Here is a 22,982-nt window from a genome sequence, read left to right as displayed (position 1 = left end):
AGACTGTGACAAGTACAAGTTACAGAGGCGGGCGATATGACGGTTCATCAGAAGATAATATCATTATAATTCCATTCTGATTATCACTTTTTTCAGCTCCCCTTGGGCGTCACTCGGCATTGGTGGAACCCCCGGGGCCGAGTAGTTGCTCGGGTCAACCCGGCAACTCCGGGGCGGACCGGACGGCGGGGTAGTTCCCCACCTCGATTGATCGGGGACCGAAAAAATTACAGGATTCCCATGCCGTCATAGGCCCTGTCTTCCAAAGCGGATTTACCGCAAACCCCAACCTTTTCATCTGAACTGAACGCCAGGTCAGCACCCTCAACGGCGCGTTCACTTATTTCGAGGTTCTTCAACAGCATGGCGTCTCCTATATAAAATCATTTCACACTATGGCTGGTCCACAACCCAGACGCCTCTGCCACCATCTCTAAAGCATCGTGACAGCCGACGAAACGCCACAGCAGCGCGATCTCAGGCCACTACCTCCTGACACCGCAACCATCGCTGGGAAAAGAATCTCGGACCAGGAACAGACCCAACCCGCGATCCGCGCAGATCACTCCCACCCAGCGCAACCATGTCCGATGGCGCCCGCAAGACGTCTCCGAAGTCGAGTACGGTTTTCTCCCCCTTCCCATCCTCGCTCAATCTAACCATCTTTCCCCCCTCAGCCTTCCACTTCCTAGCCGGCCTCTCCTCCGGCATAACCTCCGCCGTCCTCCTCCAACCAATTGACCTCCTCAAAACCCGCGTCCAGCAACGAACCTCCCACTCCACCCCGCATCACCCCCACGGCGCCTCGGCCCTCCGCCTCGCCCTCGCCGAAATCCGCTCGGCTCCTCACCTCCTCCCAGCCCTATGGCGCGGTGCCGTTCCCTCGGCCTTGCGAACCGGCTTCGGCTCCGCAATCTACTTCACCTCCCTCAACTCGATCCGTCACCGTCTGTCCTCTCCAGCGTTAGCCAACGCGAGTAACCACTCCTCCACCCTCCCGAAACTTTCCCACATCGCCAATTTGACATCGGGAGCAGTAGCCAGGAGTTTCGCGGGGTTTATTCTCATGCCTTTGACGGTGCTGAAGGTGAGATATGAGTCGACATTGTACAACTACAACTCCCTCCCCCGCGCAGCGCTAGACATCTACCGACACGAGGGCATCCGTGGGTTCTTCTCCGGCTTCGGCGCCACCGCTATCCGGGACGCTCCCTATGCTGGTCTCTACATATTATTCTACGAACAGTCCAAAAAGCACCTCTCCAACCTCTACATGGACAAATCCGGAAACGGAGGCGCAGCCACAATCAACTTTGCCAGCGCGATATTCTCCGGGGCGGTCTGCTCGGCGATCAGCAACCCGTTTGATGCGGTTAAGACGAGGATCCAGCTTCAGCCGGATGGCTACAGGAATATGGTGCATGCCGCCAAGAGGATGGTGAGCGAGGAAGGGCTGAGGAGCTTGATGGATGGGCTGGGGTTGAGGATGGGGAGGAAGGCGGCGAGCAGTGCGCTTGCTTGGACGGTGTATGAGGAGTTGATTAGACGGGCGGAGGGGAGCTGGACGAAGAAGGATGGGGTTAGGGGAGGGGAGAAGGAGGCGGGGAAGTTATAAGAGATACAGAGACGAGGTGTGTTTATGTGTCATGACATCTGTATACATATTTGGCCTCTACGCTCATGTCATGGACGGATGGGGGATGCATTGTATTATATCAACGGAAAATCGGGGGCATGTATGATGAATGCTGAAAGACAAAACCAAAGCAGTTCTGTGATATTCAACTTTTCTGTGTAGTCATGCCTTGGAGTTAGAAGGACTTGGTATTTATACGAGAATAAACAAAACTATCTCAACTCGCAAAGAGCATGTCAAAAAAAAAAAAAGAAAAAAATACAATCATCATATCTTCATCCCGTCATCATTCTCCCTCTTTTCCTACCCAATGTCGTATCCAATTCCCCCCCGACTAACAACCCTCCCAACCCTAACGTAATCGTCGAACCAAAAAAAAAAGTTCCAAGGAGTGAGAAGAAAAGATGGGTATCCATCGCGACAGACAAGACCGAAAGGAGCCGAAAACAGTTCACGCGGGCCGGCCACCAGCCAAGTACATGAGCAAACTGGGGGACTTGGACCGACGGCGGCGGCGCACAAACTCGTACTTGTCGTCCTCCTCGCGGTGGTCCTTGATCTTGAGGACGACCTTCTCCTCCTTCCTCTTCTCGACGATGCGGATCTTTTTGGTGTGCTCCCAGAGCTGCTGCTGCTCCCACTCGGGCACCCAGCGCTTGATGAGGATGTAACCGGGCTCCTGTTGATGACATCATTATTAGCAATCAGGTCTTGGAAAAAGAGAAAGGAAAAAAAAAAAAAAAAGACAGGTCAAAAGCGTACCGCATCCCACTCCCACTCGATCCTGAAATGGGCCAACGTCTCAATGTCCAAGTGCCTCAGGGACATTCTGGTGTAGGTCGGCCTGGCAATCTGATTGTTGTTGTCCCTCTCGCGTTCCCTTTCGCGTTCCCTCTCATCCTCCCTGTCCCTCTTCTCCTTGTCTTTCTTGATCTTCTCCTTCTTCAGGATGGCCTCAATGGCCTTCTCGTCGAGGCCGGAGTGGATGAGTTGCTCCTGGAGGCGGCGTTGGAACTCCTTCTCTCTGGCCTCCTCCTCGGCCTTCTCCTTGGCGATCCGCTCGGCTTCCTTGGCCTTCCACCGAGCAACAGCCTCTTCCTCCTCCTTCTCCCTCCTTGCCTTTTCCTCAGCAGCTTTCTTCTCCTCGGCGAGCTTCTTGAGCTCGATCTCCCGGGCGATCCGCTCTTCCTCCGCCTTGCGAGCCTTCTCAGCCTTGATCTTATCGAGCTCTGCCTTGGCCGCGCGGAATTCGGCGTCTTCTTTATAGTGCCTATCACGCTCCTCCTGCTCCTTCTGCCTCTTGAGCCTGTCCAGCTCAGCCTTGCCCATCTTGTACTCCTGCTCCTCCTCCTTCTGCTTCTCCCTCCTGGCTTCCTCCTCCTTCTTCTTTATCCGGTCAAGCTCGGCCTTGGCGTCTCTCAGCTGGCGCTCCTCCTCCTCGTGCCTCTCCCGCTTCATCTCCTCCTCACGACGCTTGATGCGGCCAATCTCATGCCGGAGCCTATCAAGCTCGTACTCATCGGTGTACTTCTCTCTGATCTGCCTCTCCTCCTCCTCCTTGAGGAACTTCTCGAGCTCATACCTCTGCCTAGCAGCCTCCGCCTCATCCTTTTCTCTCAATTGCTGAAGCTTGAGCCGGGCCTCCATCTGCTCCCGGGTTTCCATCTCCTCCTTCTCCTTGCGGTAGTGCGCCAGCTCCCAGCTGGCTTTGTCCCGCGAGGACGCCTCCGCCATGCGCTCCTGCTGGCGCTTGGCCTCTTTCTCACGGCGGTACTGCTCGAGCTCCCAGTCGGACTTGTTGCGGTTGGCCTTCTCCTCGGCCATCTCCTGCGCCCGCCTCGCCTCCTTTTCGCGGCGGAGCTGCTCGAGCTCCCAGTCGGACTTGTTCCGGTTGGCCTTCTCCTCGGCCATCTCCTCCCGCCGGCGGGCTTCGTCCTCGCGGCGGAGGCGCTCCAGCTCCCAGTCGGCCTGGGCCCGGCCAAACTTCTCGTCGTTGTAGCGGTCGAGCTGGCGCTCCTGCTCCCTGCGCTCGTTGCTGACCTGCATGGCGCGGAGCTGCTCCCGGGCCCGCTCGAGCTCCCACCTTTCGCGGGCGTCTTCGAGGTGGGAGTGAGTGGACGAGGAACGGGAGTGGCCCACGCGGGAGTGGGAGCGGTGCCGCGAGTGGGAGTGGTGGTGAAAGCGGGAGGAGACATGGCTGGACTCGTCCGAGGAGGAGCTGGAGCCGCGGCGGGACCGACCTTGGCCTTGGTTGATCCTGTTCTGGTTGATCACCACGGCCGGAGGGGGAGGGGGCTGGGGAGGGCCGGCGACGATGGGAGGGGAGCGGCGCTCTCTTGAGCGGGCGCGGACCATGGTCATTTCTCGCTGGTCGGTGGAGTTGAGGAATGAAGGGCCCTGGAAGTAACCCGTGGGACCCGAAGGGCGGGTGTCCCGGGCATCGCGGACTACAGTCTGGATGAAATGAGGCGGGCCACCAGGAGGAGGAGGAGGAGGGGGGCCAGAAGGCCCTCTAGACCGGTCGCGGGCAGCAGAATAGCGCCTGTAGGTGATGTCGACGGACTCGTCGTCACTCGACAAGTAAGAAGACCGGGGCATGGTGGCGGTGGTAGTAGGTCTTTGTTGCTAAGGAAGCCGTGGTGAGTCAAGGGTGAAAAGATGAGAGGACAGGCCAGAATGGGCCGTTCTTACGTATTGTTCCCAGTCCCAAGAGAGAGGGTATGCTAAGCTCAAGCGTTGGGAGTGATATCCCCGAACCAAACACTTGGGCGATATGTCTACTCAAGACTGGAAAGATGGAAAACACGCTTCGGAAAGAAAATCGAAAAGTGAAGAAGGTGAGGAAAGACGGCCGGCGTGGCACGACGGAGGGGTCAGGAGGAATTGTAAGCCGCCAACAGAAGCGGGGTGTGACCCACCATTTATTATTCGGCGGCGGTCAAGAGAGGGAGCGGAGATGCATCAGGAGCAAATCAGCGTGGAGGGTGGTAGGGGGAGGGACATTCGGGGCCTGGGGACGGTCAGGGATGTGAGAGGGTAGTGTCAAGTACCTCTCTATGCATATGACTGTACCACTGGTCCACACCAAATACCTCCCCGTCTGCGTCTGTCAGCATCTCAGCTCCCTCCCGGCTGCCGTCCTCTACCCTCTGTTCATCTTGCCTTTGGACCATGGGGCTGCCAGGTTGTACACTCCCAGCTGTGCAGTGCGGCATAAGAAGCCATGCCTTACCCGTTGCTAGATAAATTCCAGCTAGGTACTCGGGACCAACGCGTGATAGGACTGGCCCAAGGTGTGCCACACTTGTGGCCCTCGGGACGAGCTAGGTATCGTGTGCTCCTAGTGGAGGGGGGGGGGGATAAGAACTGTCTTTTCCAAGGTGCGGCCGCCGTGTGGTTGGCCCATGAGCGACTTGCTCATCTTGGTGGGGGAGAACTGTCCTACCACCTCACTTGCTCTAGAAAACCAGAGATGGACGGCATCAGGGCGGGAGACGGAGCCTGGTAGCATCTCATTTTCCTTGAGTACCTGTCTTGGGGGCTGAGAGGGGGGAACTGTGAGACTGCTTGGTTAGGTTCCATGTCCCCCGTTGCGTGCGTGTGTGCTCTGACAGAGCAAAGGAGGCTGGTTAGGTGAATGTAGCGCAGAGATGGGCCCCGCTCTTCCACCCTGAACGAAACGTCTTCATGTGAGTGGGTGGAGGGGCACCAACGGCAGCTGGGAGGGGCACAAGTGGCATGGAAGCGAAACGAACGGGAAGCGGGATGCTGAGCCTCGTGGCTCTGTGTTGCGGGACTGACGAGACAGCAGAAAATAGAGAAGCCCATCAGACAGACGCCTGGGACGGTTTATTCCCATTCTGTAGAAACCCGAACATTGTCTCTGAATAGTTTCTAGACCATGGCCATGGCGATATGTTCTTTCAAAGGCTCGGAAGCTGGCATCATCAAGAGGCAGCAAGCCGCGAAACAAACGGTGCGTAGGGCTAGGGGAGGGGCATCGGTGCGGCTTGGCAGAAGATCTTGGCAGGCAAGGGTCGAAACGGCTGCCCCGTGGTTGGTCTGGACGGCTACTCGCCATCTTTAGAACCGCCGGGCGTGTGTCGGGTCGTGATGCCGTGCCTGTTGACTTGGTTTCCTGTGGTTGTGAGTGCCTCTTGGCTATTTCCATCTGGTGGCTTGACAATACTACTGCATAGCTTCACTTTGTATGCAGAAAACAGGCGCCTGAAACCCGTCGTGTCTTTCCCCAGCGGCATGCGAGACAGCCCTCTTGTTCTGTACCTCCTGCACCTCCGTGGAGCCGATGTGCTGGACCCTCGCCGCCCAGGCACCTGAATTGTTGTTGTGTTGGAGAATCCTTGGCCGCCGGGCATGCAGCAGGCCAGTTGCCTTTTTGGCAACTGAGGACATGAGATACAGCAGCAGGTCCAGCACAGGACTTGAGAAGAGGCTTTGTGTGTATGGGAAATAGGATATAAAACAGCAATTCCATCTTTGCCAAACCATTCGGCATGGTGCCATCGGGTGTATTGTTGTGAGAGTGAGGGGTTGATAAGACAGCTGGGTTCCATGCTGCACTGCGCCGCAGACGACACCACATTTTCCATTGAGCGTTCCCAGTTTTGCAATTACGGGACAATCGGCACCGAAGAGACGCGAGTCAAATGGTTTGTGAATCCCTACAAGTCGATCAAGGCTCGAGGCAAAGGCCGTATGAAATTAAGCCTGTCCCTTGAGCATCTTCTCAATGTGCTCCCGGCTATTCTTGTCCGTCGTCTCGAGGTAGTGCAGCCTCTTGGACAGAGCCTCCAACTCGGTCTCATTCTCCTTGACCTGAGAGCTCAGTTTCTCCTGCAACGTGGGCACCGGAAGCCCAACGAACCTGATAGTGGAGCAAAGGAGGTTGGTTAGTCAGGGGGTTCAAGCAACGAAGCACGAGACAGGAAAGCCATACATTTTCCCGACTCCCTCGTAGACAGCCGTGTCGGGTGGCAATGATGAGATCTCGCTGCGCGTCAGCTGGGCTAGCCGCATCTCACGCTGCTTGGACGCCATCTGAGTGCGGACCAGGCCGATTTGCTGTTGCGCAGCGATGGCCTGCGACTCGATCTCTCTGACGAGCTGCGAAAGGCCCAAGGTTAATTTGATGTAATTTCTTGCCGCCATGTTAAACTCATAATTAGGCGTTGATGCCCGACTGGCGGAATTTGTAACACTCATCTTGTCTTGTCTGTGAGAGGTGACTTGCCTTTTGCAGCGCTTCGTTTGATATCGACATCTTGGGTGGTTGTGATGAGGCTGACTGGGCTGCCAAACAGATTAGGATAAGAAAGCAAGGCGAAGCGTATTGTTCGGGCAGTAAAATGTCGTGAAAGTGCCGCAGCCGAGCGAGTTGCGGTAACAAAGCAACTTTGCTGGGGCTCAGTGTCGTTGCTGGTCTCTTCCACTGGCCGTTGGAAATGGAAATTTAGGTTGCGGTGTTGGGCTCGTAGGCAGAAACGGTGTATCCGTAACGTAATTGGTGTGTAATTCAACACCGTGCCAATACCAGCTACGCGCACATGACAGACGTCGTTGGCATAACGAGAGAATTGCTACTCGGGTGAAGGCCTCAGCAGGACAGTAGATAAGCGATAGGTATGTATTATAGACCTTTAAATTATAGTGGAATGCTCTGGAATCAAAATCCACAGTGTTTGCGTTATCCTTCAAGCCCTTGGTTTTACGTTTCAACCTACTTATTTTGTCCGCGAGTCGAACATCTATCATGTGGAACCGTGATCACTAACGCCCATCGTAACTATATAGCAGTTCTAGCCCAGTACCATGTTCCATAAATGAGGCTCTGCCTGTATTCCGGTGTTTTTTCATTTATCTCTTAGCTCAACCTTTGACCCCGCCCTGCCAAAGTCGTGCTTGTCATCCGAGGGTCTTGTTTTTGACTCCTTTTCGCGTAGTCGACTTGGTGTATCGTTGCTATGCTGTTGCCTTGCCACAAAGAGGGTATGGGGTGTGGGGCACATAGGCAATATACCAGGCCCTCGTCACCATCAAGAATCATCCCGGATAGTGATCTTCACCGAAGGTAGGACAGAGCCGCCTCACTGGGTCTTGAGATGAGCTGCACCCTTGGTACGCGGGACCACTTGCGGGATTGTGCGTAACGGCTTCCAGTCCAGCATAAATTCGTCCTCTTTCCCCTCCAGGCAACAGTTGGACCACAATCTCCAGAGAATCATATGGTATGCTGTGGAACAGAGTCAGCCTTGGGCACACAAAAAAAAAGAATGGAAATGGTTAGGTTCTGAAGGGATATTACGCACCACCTACACACAGCGTTAGTATCGACATATTGATCCTATCATGAAAGCATGAGGGGCACAGGAGGAACATACCAAGACCGGTTAGGATGTGCCACCATCCATGCCCTTCAAAGATGATGGCCCACGGTAGAAGAACCTTTTGCTTCGTTTGCGTGATGTGGTGACAAAAGACGTTATCAATGTTCCAGATGAGGAAACCAGCCAGAAACATGAAAATGCCTTGCCATTTAAAATCAGCCTCCTGTTGTATAACCATAGGTATTGTGTAGGTAGGACATACCTGTCAGAGCCAGTGTCCACATTTCCTTCATGTGCTGGTCACACGTGGCAGGGTTCCTTTTCTTGAACGCTGGTCGCAACACACTGTCTCACAGTTAGTGTGCCAAATTCAAATACGCACTAGTCAATTTCCCTCTGTTTGACATACCCTTCCAGGACGTGGAATCCGCGGAAGATTGTTGACGCCGTCAATAAACCATAAGCCACCTGATGGAAGACTGGGTCCTTTGCGTAAAGATAATAAACCGTGATAAAAGTGGCAAGTCCCAGCAGGAATACCGCAAGAAGACCCTTCACAGCAGGAGACTTGTTGGTTCCAAAAGCTACGTATGCCATGATGCAGATGGTGTATATCATGGGGAGTTCGTCTGCGAGTTGCATCTCATCTGCATTCCACGTTAGAACAGGGACAAGTACCTACACTATCACTCAAGGGGAACTTACACTTCAGCGTAGTATGGAACGCCATGCTACCGAGACCCACGACAATGTAGCCGAGAAACACGAGGATGAACACCTTGGAGTGCGCATACTTGATGACATTGCGTAGTCCTTTGAAGCCAAGGTACATAAAAACCAAGTTTGTAAGTGTGTTGACCACTTCAGCACAGTAGTAGCTGATGTTGTAGTCCTAGACGTTCTGATCAGCCAAGGCTTTCCGACTAGTTGGGGCACAAAAGGGGGTTTGTTTACCTCTTCACACCAGTTCAACGTCGACGTTTGCTCCCCCCAAAACCCAGTTCGCGCCTCCCGGTAAGGAATCCGAAATGCCGAAGCCAATGCCATTGTGTACGACACTCAAGCGACACCCCGTCTCATAACAATGGTGCGAAATAAGCAAGGCAACAGAGTGGTCAGAGATCTGGTGTTTGAGCTTCGAGCACAATGCGCACGCCAAGAGACGGGTTGCTCTGGTTATCCGTCTCGGTTCCGCTGTGCTGGGCCTCCTCTTGCTGTTCTCGGGGCCAATATGTAACGCACGTAAATAGCGAGTGTGGTTGAAGGTGTGTTGGTGCAACAACAACCAGCGCAGGATCAAAACCAGTATTTTACGAGGTCCCGGCCTAGGTGAGGTTCTTGTGCGTGCCGTCAGCCGATAAATACCGGCTCAACCGGAAAACGAGGGTGGAGGGTTAGAAGGGAGGATGCTGGAAGCGGCTGATTCAGAATCAAACACTGGACAGCAACTGAGAAGGCAGGGCCTGGAATTTATAACTTGGGGGCATGCCAACGTATTATTCTCCACTGTAAACTTTGGTGTTGGTGTTTCCCAACCTCCTTTTCGAACGCAGTAGCAAGAATCATGGAACTTTGGAAGCAACGATAACGATAAGCCTCGTCTCGACCTTGAATTATGAATGTTCAGAGATGTAGTACTGCAATACTGGTGGATCCTGGCAGATGATGTAATGATGCACGTTCTCGGCAACTTTTACATCTCTAAGCACCGTATATCAAGGTGCCATGAGGGTTAATGGAAGCTTCAGTCATGTAGCAGCTGCCGTCAAAGTATATCTCGGTGGTATAACATGCTATAAAATAAAATACTTGGATGGCGTCTTTGAAATTCGAATTCTCAAGCAACAAACGCCGTTGGTCATGCCGACTTGGATGGCCTGTGCGTTGGCTTTGAAGCAGGTCGGCCCCACCTGAAGGGCTGAACCGAGAGCTGTAGCGGATCCAATTGGCTCTCTGGAGTCAAGGACCACCTCGCTGACAGGTGCCGAACAATTACGAATCCCTGGAAGGCTTGGACACTCTGTAAGTTTGGCGTGGCCTTTCGCCAAGGACCAAGCACTTGTGTTTGAGGAAGAATACGAGACCAACCCTTCCGCAACAGTAGTTCGTCTTACTGTGTCGACATGCGTCACGACCGGATTCTGGCTTCTCGGTGTATCTGGATGTAAAGCGACAAGCTGCAAGTGAAGCAGGCATCGGAAGATTGCGAGCCTGCCGTGCCTATCTGCCTATCTACCCTCCTCCCTCGACGACTTGTGATGGATCGAATGTAACGGCGACCACCGCACTTATACCGTTGTCCCCCGCCTTTGTATGGCAACGTCATAGCGAGCACTGCCGTGCTGTTGTTATTTTGAGCAATGGCCGCGCGATGGGGGTCGTTTCTGACCCAAGCCGTAGCTGGTGTGGAAGCTCGCCTGGATAATATACTCAGCGAGGACAATGATGGCTCGGCGCAAACGAAGGAGGCCAAGCCGGCCCCTCCTGCTTCGCCAGTGAAGCAATCGCCAGGTATGCTTGATGATCGAAGCTCTTCCCAGAAGGCTGTAGGTTTCTGACAGTATGGATTCCTTGCAGGGCCCTCCAGGACCTCCTCGAGCACCCGCACAAACGATCGGCTCCAAGAAAGGCTTGCGCGGGCCATAGCTGCGAAAACGGCCGGTCAAAAGCCCCTTTCTGCGCAAGGAAGCCCGCGCCAAAGTCTAGACGCAGCAAGCCGCACATCGATCGATAGTATAGGTCCGGCGAGTCCAGCATTGAAGGATGCGCCAAGGGATACTTCTTCGCCGCGGGGCTCCCTGGATGTTGTCAGAACGTCCCAAGATAATGCCGTGAAGGAGGTTGATACCAAACAAGACTTGAAGAATGGGACAACAACGGAACAGGGGGTCACAGATGAAGCCAACGGCGCGAAGGTATCCCCCGATGCACCACCGCCAGCCGAAGTGCCTCTCCTGAACACGCCAACCGTGGAAGCGCCCACCCCTACTCCTGCCCCTGAAACAGAGGAGATCATCACCAACAAGCCCGACCAAACAACAGTTGGAGACGAAGAAACGCAGAAGGATGGCAATAATGTGCCGGACGTGGCTCAGACCCAGCAGCAGGAGGAGATTCATGGCTACATAGAGCGCATCGATGCTCTTGAAGCCAAACTGCAGTTTCTCGCGAGAGAGGCCACAGACTCAGCCAGGAAGGCCGCCCTTGCTGCACCGGCTGGGAGTCTCGAGAAGAAGTTGGCGGAAAAGGACCAGCAGATCGCCCAGCTCATGGAGGAGGGCAAGAAGCTCGCCAGTACTGAGCAAAAGCACCGTACGATCATGAAGAAGTTGCAGCTCAAAGTTGGCGAGGGTGAGAAGGAGATCAACAGCCTGAAGATGGCAAAGGACAAATCTGACAAGGAGTTGGATAATTTGCGTCTGCGCGCTCGCCGAGCAGATGAGCTGGAAAGATCACAGGTGGTTCTACAAAAGCAGTATGATCAAGCTCAGAAGGAACTCGGCAGCTTGCGACCAGAGATACGGTCGAAGGATGCTACCATCGCGGACCTCAGAAGTCAACTGCAAAAAGCCAAAGAACAAGTAGACGAGCTATCGACCAAGGCAAACGAACGCCCGAGAGAACAGGATAAGCGACGTATCGATGATCTGGAAGAGCAGGTGGCTGCTCTCAAGGTCGAAAAGACTCTGGTGGCAGATCGTGCCAAAGCGCAAGCAAATGACCTTCGAGAGCAGGTGGAAAGGGCGAACGAGCGAGCCCGTGTGCAAGAGTTGGAGCTAAAGGCTGAGGTTCAGATGATGGAAGGGAAGCTCGAGGCCATGAGGATGCGAGCAGAGGAGGCATCTTCGGGTGTGGCTGGAGACTCGCAAGCCAAACTACTGCGGCAGATCGAACAGCTGCAGACACAGTACTCCATCGCGAGTGAAAACTGGCAGGGAATTGAGACCAACTTGCTGGCTCGTATTGCTGGGCTGGAAAAGGAAAGAGATGAGGCTCTTCAAAGAGAATCGGACATGAGGCGGAAAGCTCGCGAGGCGGTAAGTCTCGAATGCTGTGCGATGAGTCCCCGACAACTACTGACAATGCAGCAGGCCGTCCGCGCAAAGCGCCACGAAGAGGAACTGGAAGAGACCAAGACCAAAATCCCCACGATCCAACAAGATGTCAAATCCTACCAAGCCCAACTTGACGCCCTCACCAGACGTGCTGAAGCGGCTGAAACGGCTCTCTCAGAAGCCAAGTCTGAGCTCGAAAAGCAAAAGCAAGCCTTCGAAGCCGAAAAGGAAAGACTCCAAACCAGCTTTCACCAACCCATCGTCGAGCGCCCCCGCTCCTGGCTCGAGGATCTCCCTGGCACCCCCTTGTTCAAACCAGACAGCCGCCCTGCCTCGCCTCAGCTCTCCGCCGTCCCTCAGCGAACATTTAGCACCGACTTCTTGGGCATCCAAACCCTTACCAGCAAGGCGAGGAAGATTTCTGGCGCGCAGTCCAGCAACAGCGAGGCGGGGGATGCCAACTCCCGAATCGGGCTGCCCGTCCCCGGAATGGGTTCTTTTAGTCGAAGACCCTCGGCCCAACCGCCTGCCCGCCCTACTCTGCCCTCCCACCCGACGAGCAACAGTGGGATCTTCAGTCCCACGTCTATTTTCAGTCCTACGAGTGAGGCTGCCCCGCCTTCGATTTTGAATAACCACCGGGAGATCCAGCAAGGGGAAGACGCCTTCAGTGGGAGTGGCGGGAGGGATAACGATAAGAACAACATCATGCAGGATATGGTCTCGGTCTCCACTGTTGCTGCCGGGCCGTCGGTTCAGTTGGTGGAGAGGATGAGCGCCGCGATTAGGAGGCTGGAGTCGGAAAAGGTGGCGGCGAAGGAGGAGTTGTCGAGGATTTCGAAGCAGAGGGATGAGGCGAGGGCGGAGATTGTGGCTATGATGAAGAAGGTGGAGGAAAACAGTGCTGCGGTGAAGAGGGTGGGGGTGTTGGAGGGGGAGGTGAGGGAGGTGAAGGAGCGGTATGAGACCACGCTGGAGCTGCTGGGGGAGAAGAGCGAGGAGGTGGAGGAGTTGAGAGCTGATGTGGAGGATGTTAAGGCTATGTATAGGGAGCTGGTGGAGAGGACTATTAAGTAGTTTGTGCGGTGGGAGGAGGGGGGGACGGAACGACAATTTATAAATTTTGCATGGGCATTGCGGTTGTAATTTCGTAGAGGACATCAAACATTGTTTAATCACATCTGGTAGTGTGCGCGGTTGAATATGTACCTCACTGATTCTTCAATTTTCGAGCCCCTATACTCTTTTGTTCCACGCCGCTATGCAGTTCACACATGTTCATTACAAGTACGATAACCCCGTAACCTCATCCCTCAACTTAAAACTTCCTACTAGCAGCCAAGGTCGGCTTCCACTCCAACGGGTGTGTCTCTGGCGTGGCATCGGGATCCTCTTTCCAGATTTTGACTATCGCAACGTTTAGCACATAAACCCCCTCTCATCCGTTTTGTCAGAAGAAAAAAACTTACTAGTCTTATCAGCCTCACCACAGATCAACCTCGACCCCGAATGGTCAAAAATGGAGCTCATCACCCCCGACTCAGCATCCAAACTGCCCGGCTGAGCCGTCGTGTCCAACGCCTGGAACCTATGCCCGCTCTTCCAGTCCCAAAAGCTCATCGACCCGTTGTCTCCACCCGAAAACAACACGTTCTGGTCGTTGACCGACAGGGTGTTGATAATGGCGTTGTGGCCGTCAAAGTTCTGCATGAAGGCTCCCTCGGGGCACTTCCACTGCTTGATGCTCCCTGTGCTGCCTGTTGCGAAGGTGAACTCGGTTGGGTGGGTGGTCAAGGCGCGGACGCCCTTTTTGTGGTGGGTCAGCACGCCCATCGTCTTGCCCGCGGCGAGATCCCACATTCGGACGGTGGAGTCCAAGCTGCCGGTTATGACTTGGGGGTCAGCTTCTTGACAGACAAGGTCGGCGACGGTGCCGGTGTGTCCCGACAGGACATGGACATTGCTTCGGGTGCGCATGTCCCATACACGAGCTACGCCGTCGCGGCCACCGGTGACGAGGACATCGAGGGTTGGGTGGAGCTTGAGGGTGTATACACCTGACAAATGGCCGTGGTAGTGACGGATGACCTTGTTTGTTTCCAGATCCCAGCACTTGACCATCTTGTCTTCACCGCAGGAGAACATGTAGGGGTGTCGTGGTGATACCGCCAGGCCGCGGACCGTCGAGATGTGACCGGTGAGGGTGAGCTTGAGTTGGCCAGAGGCCAGGTCCCAGATTTTGATGGTGCGGTCGCCGGCGCCCGAGGCGAACCACTTGTTGTTTGGCTCGACGGCGAGAGCTCGCACCCAGCCGAGATGGCCGCTGATGACGCGCTGGAGTTTCCAAGGTGGGTGCCAGTCTGGCCGGGGCTGTGCGAGGAGGTTGTCTTGCCGGCGGGTGAGGCTCATATTTTGGGGGTCGTTGCGGTTTGCGCTCGGTTTCGCGCCAGCACCAGCAGCGCCAGCGCCGCCTGGTCTTCTGGAGAGGACAAGAGCGTTGGAACCAGGCCCGGTCTTGTTTGCCGGTATCCCTTCTATCAATTTGCGCGCGTGCTCCTCTGACTTTGATGGTGCTTCTTCGGCTGCTTTTGGCTTCTTCTTGCGAGGACCGGCAGCCGGGAGCTTCTTCGCGATGACTTCGGGTAGGGTCTGAACGTCTTCATATTCGGCGTGAAGGCGGAGGGAGAGGGATGTTTTCGAGATGTCGGGATCTTCTGATGCCAGTCCGGGATCGAGCTTTAGTCGTTTCCTTCCCAAATCTGTGGATGTGTTGGCGTAGATGGATTTCGATCTGCGGGCGTTGGCCAGGATTAAGGACTCGAGATGGGATACTTCCGTCTCGAGGCCAGCGCCGTTGGCAACCTCAGCTGCCATGGTGAAGAATTAAAGCTGTGTAAGCGTGTGACTCGATATAGTCGTGGATCGAATTTTGGGCCGTCAGTTCCGGTGTCTGGTGGTGGATTTGTCGCAGCCAAGCAGTTCTCAGTCGCGTCGATGATGATGATGATGAACGATAGCGATGGCTCCGCCTGTCCAATGCGCGGTTGACATTGGATCCCCAAAATTTCCAGGCGTGTGGCTGAAGCTCGGGCCAGCCTAGAGCTACAGGGGGTAGTTGAAGGGGCCCCACACAGTGCCTTCTTCTTGACACTGCTATGGCGGGGTGGTCTGATGTGGAAGGCATCACTTATATGACGCCGCCTTCAGCAGCGAATCATCTAAATACAACTACATTCTTCAGCTTCAACTAGATACCTGGAAATACCAAACAAGTCAGAGTTAAAATGGAAAATCAAGACAAGTTCGCCATCCACGCAGCCGCTCGTGACGGGAAAGGCAAGTGAAGCTAGCCAACGGTGTGTGTTCAACCGGTGACTTTGACTCTGACTCCCAGAATAGCGACCGTTGTAGAGTCTTTGCTGAATGTAAGTAGCTGTCCGCCATGTGATGATGATATGGTCGGTCTAACCATACCAACAGGCCAATCCCAAGCTCGCCAAGCTGAAAGACGACGATGGCCGTCTTCCCATCCACTGGGCGGCTTCGTACAACCACCACGAGATTGTCAACCTCCTGGTTCAACAGAAAGGGTTTGATGTCGACGCCAAAGTATATAAGATATTCCCAGCATACCTGCTACTTGGAACAGCGCAATTCTGATCTCACTTGTAGGATGACATGGGCTGGACCCCTCTCATGATCGCAGCCAGCGTCAAGGACTCGGACAGAGTGGTCGATCTCCTCCTTGCCAGAGATGCCGACGTGAATGAGACAAGTACGTCCATGTTTCCCTACCGCGTCTTGATTGGCCCTTTAACACACTACCGCATTTCTCCTTTACCACATTACCCCTCTACCACATATTAGCACACACATTTACACATTACCACATGGCACATGCCCCCTTCCCGTCCTCATGCTACTCATTTACTAACAAGAATCCAGATGAAAACGGCCAAGTACATCCCCTCCCCCCTTCTCCCCTGCCCCTTCCACCACCTAACTCCTCTCTAGACAGTCCTCCACTTCATAGCCTCCAAGTCCAACCTTGACCTCGCCCGCAAGCTCCTCGAAGAACACAAACCTCCCGCTTCCGTCCGCGTCCGCGACAAGCGAGGCCAGTACCCCCTCCACCGCGCCGCCGCCGTCGGTTCGGTCCCCTTGATCAACCTGTTTCTCAAGCACAAAAGTCCCCTGAACGCCAGCGATTCAGCTGGACAAACGGCGTTGCATCATGCTATTGCCGAGGGGCATGGTATGTTTCTATTCTTCTCCAGCGAGAACGGTTCAAGGCTGATGATGATGATGATGATGATAGGTGACGCGGCTGTGGTGTTGATGAAAGCTGGGGCTGAGATGGACAGGAAGGATAATGATGGGCTTCTGCCTTTGGAGGTGGCGCCTGGGATTGATGTAAGTCTTGTGGTGGTGCGGGGGTTGATGTGGTATGTGTAGCTGACGGACGGGGGAACAGGTCAAGAAGTATATTCAACGAAAGGCGGAGGAGGAGGGGATTGATCTTCCATAGGTTATGTCACAGTATCTAGACAAAACTGTATCAAGGGTGGAAACATAGATATCAAAACATCGTCTGTGGTCTATAAAGTTTCTGTCCATATGCAAAATGGGTATCTTTTTTTTCGTTAAAGCATCACACCCACCCCTTTAATCTCAGGATCATCCCTAAACGCCAACCTAACCTCTTCATCCCCCACCGCCAGCCTCATTTTGCTCGGCCTCTCCGGCCTCTGCCCCTCCAGATTGATAATCCCGGCCCCGGTAAGATCAACAGCAGCAGAACCCAACCCAGCCGGTCTGATCAACTGCCCCGTCTGCTTCGCCTTTGTAATCATCAACCCTGTTCCATCGTCTGCCCCTTCCCCCTTCTGCCCTGTAGCCCTTTTCTCCAATAACTTCAACGGCCGAGACTCATTGACCGTCAGCTTGAGCATCCGCTGCATCTCCTCGAGCACATCCCCAAACGTACTCTCCGCCAACCCCGTCCTCTGAATCCGTAAGCACAGTGCCGTCAACAAAAGTTTCGAGGCAAAGGGCAAAGAGCGGAGGTATTGCTGCAGCGGGTTGGAAGTGGCCTCGTTGATAGCTCTTCGGACAGTCTCGATCGTTACCCTCCCAGCAGAACTCTTCTTCTTTTTCTGGGGCGATTCGTCCTTCTTCCTGGCGGGGGTTTTCGTCGGCGTGTTTGGCGTGGCATCGTCGGAAAGGTCATTAACTTTCGCGTCTGCTTCCGCCAGTTCGACCGCTCGTCGACAGATATCCAGAGCCCGGCGGGCGTCACCGCTGACGGCAGCCACCTTCCTCGCCGCGAATTGGATTGCATCCGGGTCCACGATGTCACCTGGGACACCTTCCAGGCGAGACTGGACGATACGCATGAGCTGTTCGTGGTTGTACCCCGGGAACGTGATACGCGTCAAACCAAGACGGGAGCTGATTTTGTTGGAGAGGGTTCGTTCGGGCAAGTCCATCGTGTTGGCTACCGCCAGGACGATGAGCCTGGAGTGGCGGAGGCCGGGCCAGTTGAAAAAGTTGTACATGACGCCCTGGTTTTTGGTCACCAGCTGGTCGAGTTCGTCCATCAACACCACGCAGGGCACACGACGGGGGGAGGGGTGGCTGAATTCTCGCTCCAGAAGGTCGAGGGCTTGGGCCGGGGAAACGCGTTGGCCTTTGAGGGCTTCCCACAGCAAGGCGTAAGATTGATGAGGGTCGGTGATTTTCATGCCGTTGATCTCGACAAAGATAAAGTCATCGAGCTCGTCGGCGCGAACGGCGGCATCGAGGTGGGAAACTACCTCGCGCACGGTGGCGGTTTTGCCTGTACCCGGAGTACCAGAGATGTAGATGCAGGTTCCGGAGCCGTCGGTGATGGCAGCTTCGAGGTGCGAATAGACGAGACTGAACTCGGATTCGCGACATGGTAGACTGGTGGGAACTGAAGCGACGTGGAGCTGGGTGCGGGCTACCTGATATGGGGAGGCGTGAACGTGCATAGGAGAGAGGACTCGGGTGGCTAGGGGTGTGAATTCAAGGTGCTTTTTGACGACGATGCGGCGGTGGGAGGAGGGGGTTGCCGGTTTGTTGCCTGTCTTTTTGTGTCGGCTGCTGGGGGTGACGGCGTCCCTGATACGAGCCTTCTTTGGGGTGCGGTAGACGCCAGGGGCATATTCTCCATCTGCTTCTGGGTCGGCCTCAAACTTGTAGTCTCGCTCGGGGGATTCGTCTTTCGCGGGCTTCTTTTTCCGAGTTGCCTTGGTCTCCTTCTGAAGCCGCTCCTGGAGAGCCTCGAGGTCTTCCCTGCCGTGGTAAATATCCTCCCAGATGAACTCCTCGGTGTAGGTGCATGTTCTGGTGTTGCAGCCCCTTCGGCAAATAAATACTTTTCCATACTGCTTGGATTTGCGTGGCACTTTGCCTGTTGGGAATTCGTTCATGAAGGCTTGCTGCGACATAACATGGGCCTTGCCATTGATGGTCGACAAGGCGTTGACATCGAACGAGGTGGTGATGTAGAGCTCGTTCTATAGAGGCAGAAAAAGTTAGCAACTCGAGATCAAGGCAAAGACAAAGCGCAATCACACACACCTCCACATAATCCGTCCTCTTCTTTGCGCTGCGAATCTCGTTTGGCGACGAGAACCACATGAAGTTGGCGGCCATCTCGCCCTCCTCGTCCTCCTGGAACTCGCATATTATGCCAACCCAGGCTTCGTTGGAGCTATCGGCCTTCAGCAGCGTCGTGTCTCCCAAATAGCACTCGAAATTGCCATTACGAGCGCCAATAATCTGGCCATCTTGCCACGTAGCTCGTTTTCGTTTCCTCCCATTGTTTTCCTCGGTGTCTGGCTCGTTGGCATAAATCCATTCCCACGGAAGGTCTTCTGTTCCCAGCTCGTCGTCAGAATCCTCTCTTAGGACGCCTGGGAGATGGCGCTTTCTCGAGCGCCCATCGACGACGCCAGGCATTGTTGAAGATTTCTCGGAATCGGTTGATGGGAAGGTAAACAATGCGAGCAGATGCGAAAGGCTGCAGCGATTATCTGTGAAAATGGCTTTGTTGACCGATACACTGGTCTATTCGAGTCCAAAATGACGAACAGCTGAGTGAAATAGGTCATCAGTTGACAATTTTAGTAGAGGGCGGTCTGGCTTGTGGTTTTTGGAGCTTCTGCCTCAACTCAAAAGGGGGCCCTCCGTCGCGTCGATAGACGCGTTCCATGCGGGCGCGCCTAAATCTATTAAGACCCCTGCCAGCCAAATGCTTCCTTAGCCACAATGACGTTTTGAGACCAGTGGAAATGCCAAGATGCTATGCAAGTAACCGGTATATCCCTGTAGGCCAGACAGTCTCCAAACGGGACGTCGATTCACTGGATATCTGACGAACACTTGCATACGGCCTCATCTGCTTTCCAGTATCAACATAGGAGTAGAAATGAGACTCTGTATTCGTTTCATTGCTTTCAACAAAGTCTTTTAATTGCCTATTTTGCCTATTCTGCCTGGTCTCACACCGTAGACCGATAAATGACCGACCCCATGTCCACCATAAGTAACTCTAGATATTCTTGCGGGCAAGAGTTGATTGAGTCTTGTCTCTGAGTAGTCAGATATTCGACTACTTAACACACGGTTAACCTCTTTGGTCGGCCCTCAAGCTCTGATACACGTGATCACCGCACTTTTTGAAGGCTAGAGCGTGACTACCTTACCTTGTGGCTGTTTTCGTGCCTTCCATTTTTTTTTGAAACTCCCGATTGTCTCCTCCAAGCCTTTGTGACGTTCGGCCTTCTTTTTTCGAAATTGTCCGATAATAAATCTTCTGCCCTCGCTAATGTTCACCTCTCCTTGCGTTTAAACAGCCCGGCCAGCGTTTCAATTCATCTCATCGGGTTTCCTTCCTGTCGACCGAGGGCCCCGTGCCAGATTAACCTCTCTCAATGGCTACTTGTGGGATATTATTGCGACTACTGGACGCTCCTTGCCTACAAGGAAGTTCACCTACAGCGTACGGAATGCCCTTTAGCACGCTGTCGTCCAGTTAGCTGGCCCGTCTGGTCACCGGCTTCTGGTCGGAACTCTCTCCTCACCGAGGCAAGTCTTTCTTTATATCCTCCCTCATTTATGAAAGCTTTGTGGTAAAACTCTTTGTGGGTTTCCTTGGAGCTGTCTGGCTATCTTGATTTATTTGAGATGAGATTGAGACTGTCTCGCTCCAAAAGAATGTCGCTGAACCGGCTTGCTGCCCGTTAATGCGACGCCAACGGGCAGGTCTGAGACTGCCCATGTGGCGGCCTCTTTATCGCTGTGTATAAAAGAAAGGATCTTTCTTTTTAGCACAAGACGTCTTTGTGTGATGGGTTTTCACAACATTTCACATGCCGATAGGAGCTGGCCAAGCCATCGAGCCTCAGGGAACCACATGCCATCCACACAGATAGCTGACAAGATCCATCATCTTTGGGACCTGCTCAGGGCTGAACTCCACCTAAAGGCCTAGGTAACAAGTGTCCAGCCGAGGGTACCAGCTGAGATGCAATCCTCTTGATGGAGCTTGGCCAACCATCCCGAACAGAACTTTACCTTTCCATTGCCAGAGCTCTTGCTAACATTAGCCTACATTAGGTACGTTGATCGAGGTCTTTACGAATGGCACAGCTTGAAGCTGGTTTTGCGACTGGTTGCTTCTTGAGCAATCCGGATCTCTCCAAGGATCAGCATACTGTGCTTTCCCTCCAGGCTGTCTCGGCGGGATCCCGCATCGACCGGAGCAGTCGGTCCTTCCCGAGACCTATGATTGCCGGCCACTTGCAGCACTGGCAATGGAAGCTCGCCCCTGCCTCCTGTTGCTGCCACCAGCTCACGCTTTCCCCACATTGCCCCTCCAGCTCGTCTGCCTGTCTTTTCTCGATTCTGTGTTCGCATTCAGGTTCTGACTCTGATCTTCTCCCAACATCTCCCTCCTCGTTTCGATCACACCTTCCACACACTACCTTCTGCTTCAGAATAGAGAAACTCACAAAATTCATAGAGAACACCGCCAGAATGGACACCATAGAACGGAAGCATTTTCGACTGGGGGTTGATGAGCTGGCGGAAATATATCGTCCGCCGCTGACCAAGCAGGCAAGTCGTTACTTACAGAGTACAACATCGCAGTCGACTAACCGCACCAGATCTTTCTCGCCCCACCCTCCACCATCGATGTCGACCCGGCCGACTTTGCTCTACGCACAAAGTTGGAACTGATCGGCAAGGATACCTTGTGTGACATCAAGGCCATCAATGTCGACGACACGACCACCCAAATTTCCATACATTCACCTGGCACCAAGGCTGCGCAGGACGCTGCCCAGCGAGTGAGGAAACTACTCATCGAGGAAGCCGACATCAAAGACATGTGGAGAACCAATGGCCTACTGTGCCCATCCAAGTCAGGTGCAGATTACTCGGCCATCGTGTTTGGTCGTGATAGATGCGCTGTCGTCCCCTCAGCATCGGCCCCAACCGTCTCGGAAACCACCTCTGGGACTCATCAAGCCAAGTATAAGGCCCAGCTGTCTGATATTCTTGACCGGGCCGTCGGATCACTTGTCCGAGACCCAAACAAGATGCAGATGCGTGTCAGGATCGGCTACCTACAGCGACGTGAAATTTGGAACCCAGAGAAGAGGAGGTACAACTCGGCCGAAATGGAGCGTGAGCTAGAGTATGCCGCCTTCCGCGACGTAATCAATCTTTCACCATAGTAAGTATGATTGGACTCGTTCCTCATGAGAGTCGTGCTAAAAAGTCTTACAGTGTTCCTGTCGATGTGGTTGAAGCCCTCAGAGTCGCCCTGATCAACGGGGATGAAAGTTTGCCAGCAGTAGTCCGAGAGAGCGTTGACCCCGACTCCGAACCTGAGTTCTCCCTATATATAGTCACGCCAAATTTGGAGATCGAGTGTATGGTAGAAGGCGTTAAGGCGGGCAGAGGCCGAAAGCCTAGAATCATGCCCGTGTGCGCCTATCAACGAGCCAAAGTCTACAACGAATTCTCAGTCCTCAATGCTTGTCCCGACAGGTGAGACAAGACAACACGCTTATTTCCAAGTTGCTTCAGTATACTGACATTCTGCACCGCAGAGGTACTGATTGGGAGTTGAAGATTTCCCAGGAGGTCAGCCGCAGGGAAGGCAGGCCCCGTCTACCTTTGACTGAAGATGACATGGCTAGGCTCACCAAGATCAGCCAAGGTACATATGCAGGTGGCTTCCCCAAGATTTCGGTGTCCCAAGAGTTCATCAAGAAGAACAAGGTGACGAACATTGTGGGCAAGGTCATCTGGACCCTGGAGCTGAGTTTCAAGTATAGCCTTGAGATTACGGTGTACCATTCGTTCGGAACGAACACAACGAAGCCTCCGACTACGACAACTCTGCTCTCCATATTCAGTCCTGACTGGGACGATCACCTCGGGCTCCCCGTTACGATTCCGCGGGAATGGGACAAGAGTTTTGCCACTCAACTCCTGACCTCGAGAGACAAGACCCAGGTCCCATACCCCTTGACGCAGGCTGGTGGCGATGAGCATCCATTGGATGAGTTTTTGTCGTGGGTATCGTGGGTGCAGGAGATGCTTGATAACCTGCTGAGTGCAGGGGCAAAGGGCTCGAACCGAGTCGTGTCCTGATGGAATATTTGAAGAATTGGATGGCGAATGCCACTTGGGCTATTGGGATCAGGGAGGTGACCGTCTGGTTTATGGTGGGTTGTAGGATGATGGCACTGGGGAGAGAAGCATGGAGCCTTCGTGGGCTATGTATTATATCTCTTCTTGTTGTTTTATATCATAGGGGAAGTTCAGGAGGAAGTTGAATTTTTATTTTTTACTGTATTGTGTTATCGTGTAAGGGGTGAGAGGTGTGTGAATGGGTCATTGTAT

General features: G+C 53.9%; 9 protein-coding genes across 9 annotated transcripts; 4 read left to right on the top strand and 5 right to left on the bottom strand.

Moving 5' to 3' along the window:
- The first annotated feature begins 296 nt into the window (after positions 1-296).
- On the top strand, positions 297-1,770 carry MIC13 (MICOS complex subunit mic13). Its single transcript, XM_062943121.1, has 2 exons — positions 297-620; positions 678-1,770. The coding sequence occupies exons 1-2, from the start codon at positions 584-586 to the stop codon at positions 1,613-1,615; spliced, it is 975 nt and encodes a 324-aa protein (XP_062806191.1). The 5' UTR covers positions 297-583; the 3' UTR covers positions 1,616-1,770.
- QC764_118550 (uncharacterized protein) lies at positions 1,751-4,234 on the bottom strand (the record flags this gene model as incomplete). The annotated part of the gene is made up of 2 exons (XM_062943120.1): positions 1,751-2,315; positions 2,399-4,234. The coding sequence occupies 2 exons, from the start codon at positions 4,232-4,234 to the stop codon at positions 2,088-2,090; spliced, it is 2,064 nt and encodes a 687-aa protein (XP_062806190.1). The 3' UTR covers positions 1,751-2,087.
- Positions 4,235-6,358: 2,124 nt separating this feature from the next.
- On the bottom strand, positions 6,359-6,805 carry QC764_118540 (uncharacterized protein; the record flags this gene model as incomplete). The annotated part of the gene is made up of 2 exons (XM_062943119.1): positions 6,359-6,521; positions 6,594-6,805. 2 exons carry the CDS (start codon positions 6,803-6,805, stop codon positions 6,359-6,361), a joined length of 375 nt encoding a protein of 124 aa, XP_062806189.1.
- Positions 6,806-7,259: 454 nt separating this feature from the next.
- Positions 7,260-9,517, bottom strand: YDC1 (alkaline ceramidase ydc1). Its single transcript, XM_062943118.1, is given in 7 exon segments — positions 7,260-7,886; positions 8,035-8,181; positions 8,243-8,325; positions 8,390-8,627; positions 8,686-8,872; positions 8,935-9,348; positions 9,368-9,517. 6 exon segments carry the CDS (start codon positions 9,025-9,027, stop codon positions 7,741-7,743), a joined length of 894 nt encoding a protein of 297 aa, XP_062806188.1. The 5' UTR covers positions 9,028-9,348; positions 9,368-9,517; the 3' UTR covers positions 7,260-7,740.
- A 344-nt stretch (positions 9,518-9,861) lies between these two features.
- QC764_118520 (uncharacterized protein) lies at positions 9,862-13,125 on the top strand. Its single transcript, XM_062943117.1, has 3 exons — positions 9,862-10,491; positions 10,558-12,017; positions 12,072-13,125. Exons 1-3 carry the CDS (start codon positions 10,341-10,343, stop codon positions 13,110-13,112), a joined length of 2,652 nt encoding a protein of 883 aa, XP_062806187.1. The 5' UTR covers positions 9,862-10,340; the 3' UTR covers positions 13,113-13,125.
- An 89-nt stretch (positions 13,126-13,214) lies between these two features.
- PRP46 (pre-mRNA-splicing factor prp46) lies at positions 13,215-15,064 on the bottom strand. Its single transcript, XM_062943116.1, has 2 exons — positions 13,505-15,064; positions 13,215-13,442 (listed from the first exon to the last, which is right to left on the bottom strand). Exons 1-2 carry the CDS (start codon positions 14,907-14,909, stop codon positions 13,354-13,356), a joined length of 1,494 nt encoding a protein of 497 aa, XP_062806186.1. The 5' UTR covers positions 14,910-15,064; the 3' UTR covers positions 13,215-13,353.
- Positions 15,065-15,319: 255 nt separating this feature from the next.
- Positions 15,320-16,659, top strand: NAS6 (putative ankyrin-repeat protein; the record flags this gene model as incomplete). The annotated part of the gene is made up of 7 exons (XM_062943115.1): positions 15,320-15,359; positions 15,435-15,460; positions 15,516-15,644; positions 15,708-15,810; positions 16,054-16,290; positions 16,354-16,448; positions 16,510-16,659. The coding sequence occupies 7 exons, from the start codon at positions 15,320-15,322 to the stop codon at positions 16,561-16,563; spliced, it is 684 nt and encodes a 227-aa protein (XP_062806185.1). The 3' UTR covers positions 16,564-16,659.
- A 19-nt stretch (positions 16,660-16,678) lies between these two features.
- Positions 16,679-19,295, bottom strand: ORC1 (Origin recognition complex, subunit 1; the record flags this gene model as incomplete). Its single annotated transcript, XM_062943114.1, has 2 exons — positions 18,642-19,295; positions 16,679-18,577 (listed from the first exon to the last, which is right to left on the bottom strand). Exons 1-2 carry the CDS (start codon positions 19,020-19,022, stop codon positions 16,679-16,681), a joined length of 2,280 nt encoding a protein of 759 aa, XP_062806184.1. The 5' UTR covers positions 19,023-19,295.
- Positions 19,296-21,036: 1,741 nt separating this feature from the next.
- On the top strand, positions 21,037-22,905 carry QC764_118485 (uncharacterized protein). Its single transcript, XM_062943113.1, has 4 exons — positions 21,037-21,137; positions 21,233-21,804; positions 21,858-22,121; positions 22,184-22,905. Exons 1-4 carry the CDS (start codon positions 21,102-21,104, stop codon positions 22,728-22,730), a joined length of 1,419 nt encoding a protein of 472 aa, XP_062806183.1. The 5' UTR covers positions 21,037-21,101; the 3' UTR covers positions 22,731-22,905.
- The last annotated feature ends 77 nt before the right edge of the window (positions 22,906-22,982 follow it).

This window comes from Podospora pseudoanserina, chromosome 1 (assembly GCF_035222485.1).
Source record: "Podospora pseudoanserina strain CBS 124.78 chromosome 1, whole genome shotgun sequence".
Lineage (NCBI taxonomy): Eukaryota > Fungi > Ascomycota > Sordariomycetes > Sordariales > Podosporaceae > Podospora > Podospora pseudoanserina.
Note: the sequence above shows the minus strand (reverse complement) of the source record. Positions and strands in the feature narration are given on the sequence as shown.

Excerpts from the sequence above, each read along its gene's own strand:
- QC764_118520 (XM_062943117.1), top strand. The coding sequence starts at position 10,341 with ATGGCCGCGCGATGGGGGTCGTTTCTGACCCAAGCCGTAGCTGGTGTG. Across the intron at positions 10,492-10,557 it reads GCCAGTGAAGCAATCGCCAG|GGCCCTCCAGGACCTCCTCG; the intron begins GTATGCTTGATG and ends GATTCCTTGCAG. Across the intron at positions 12,018-12,071 it reads GGCGGAAAGCTCGCGAGGCG|GCCGTCCGCGCAAAGCGCCA; the intron begins GTAAGTCTCGAA and ends ACAATGCAGCAG.
- PRP46 (XM_062943116.1), bottom strand. The coding sequence starts at position 14,909 with ATGGCAGCTGAGGTTGCCAACGGCGCTGGCCTCGAGACGGAAGTATCC. Across the intron at positions 13,443-13,504 it reads TGGTGAGGCTGATAAGACTA|TCAAAATCTGGAAAGAGGAT; the intron begins GTAAGTTTTTTT and ends ACGTTGCGATAG.
- YDC1 (XM_062943118.1), bottom strand. The coding sequence starts at position 9,027 with ATGGCATTGGCTTCGGCATTTCGGATTCCTTACCGGGAGGCGCGAACT. Across the intron at positions 8,873-8,934 it reads CGTTGAACTGGTGTGAAGAG|GACTACAACATCAGCTACTA; the intron begins GTAAACAAACCC and ends CAGAACGTCTAG. Across the intron at positions 8,182-8,242 it reads GTGGACACTGGCTCTGACAG|GCATTTTCATGTTTCTGGCT; the intron begins GTATGTCCTACC and ends TTAAATGGCAAG.
- MIC13 (XM_062943121.1), top strand. The coding sequence starts at position 584 with ATGTCCGATGGCGCCCGCAAGACGTCTCCGAAGTCGA. Across the intron at positions 621-677 it reads CAAGACGTCTCCGAAGTCGA|CCTTCCACTTCCTAGCCGGC; the intron begins GTACGGTTTTCT and ends TTCCCCCCTCAG.
- QC764_118485 (XM_062943113.1), top strand. The coding sequence starts at position 21,102 with ATGGACACCATAGAACGGAAGCATTTTCGACTGGGG. Across the intron at positions 21,805-21,857 it reads GTAATCAATCTTTCACCATA|TGTTCCTGTCGATGTGGTTG; the intron begins GTAAGTATGATT and ends AAAGTCTTACAG. Across the intron at positions 22,122-22,183 it reads CTCAATGCTTGTCCCGACAG|AGGTACTGATTGGGAGTTGA; the intron begins GTGAGACAAGAC and ends TCTGCACCGCAG.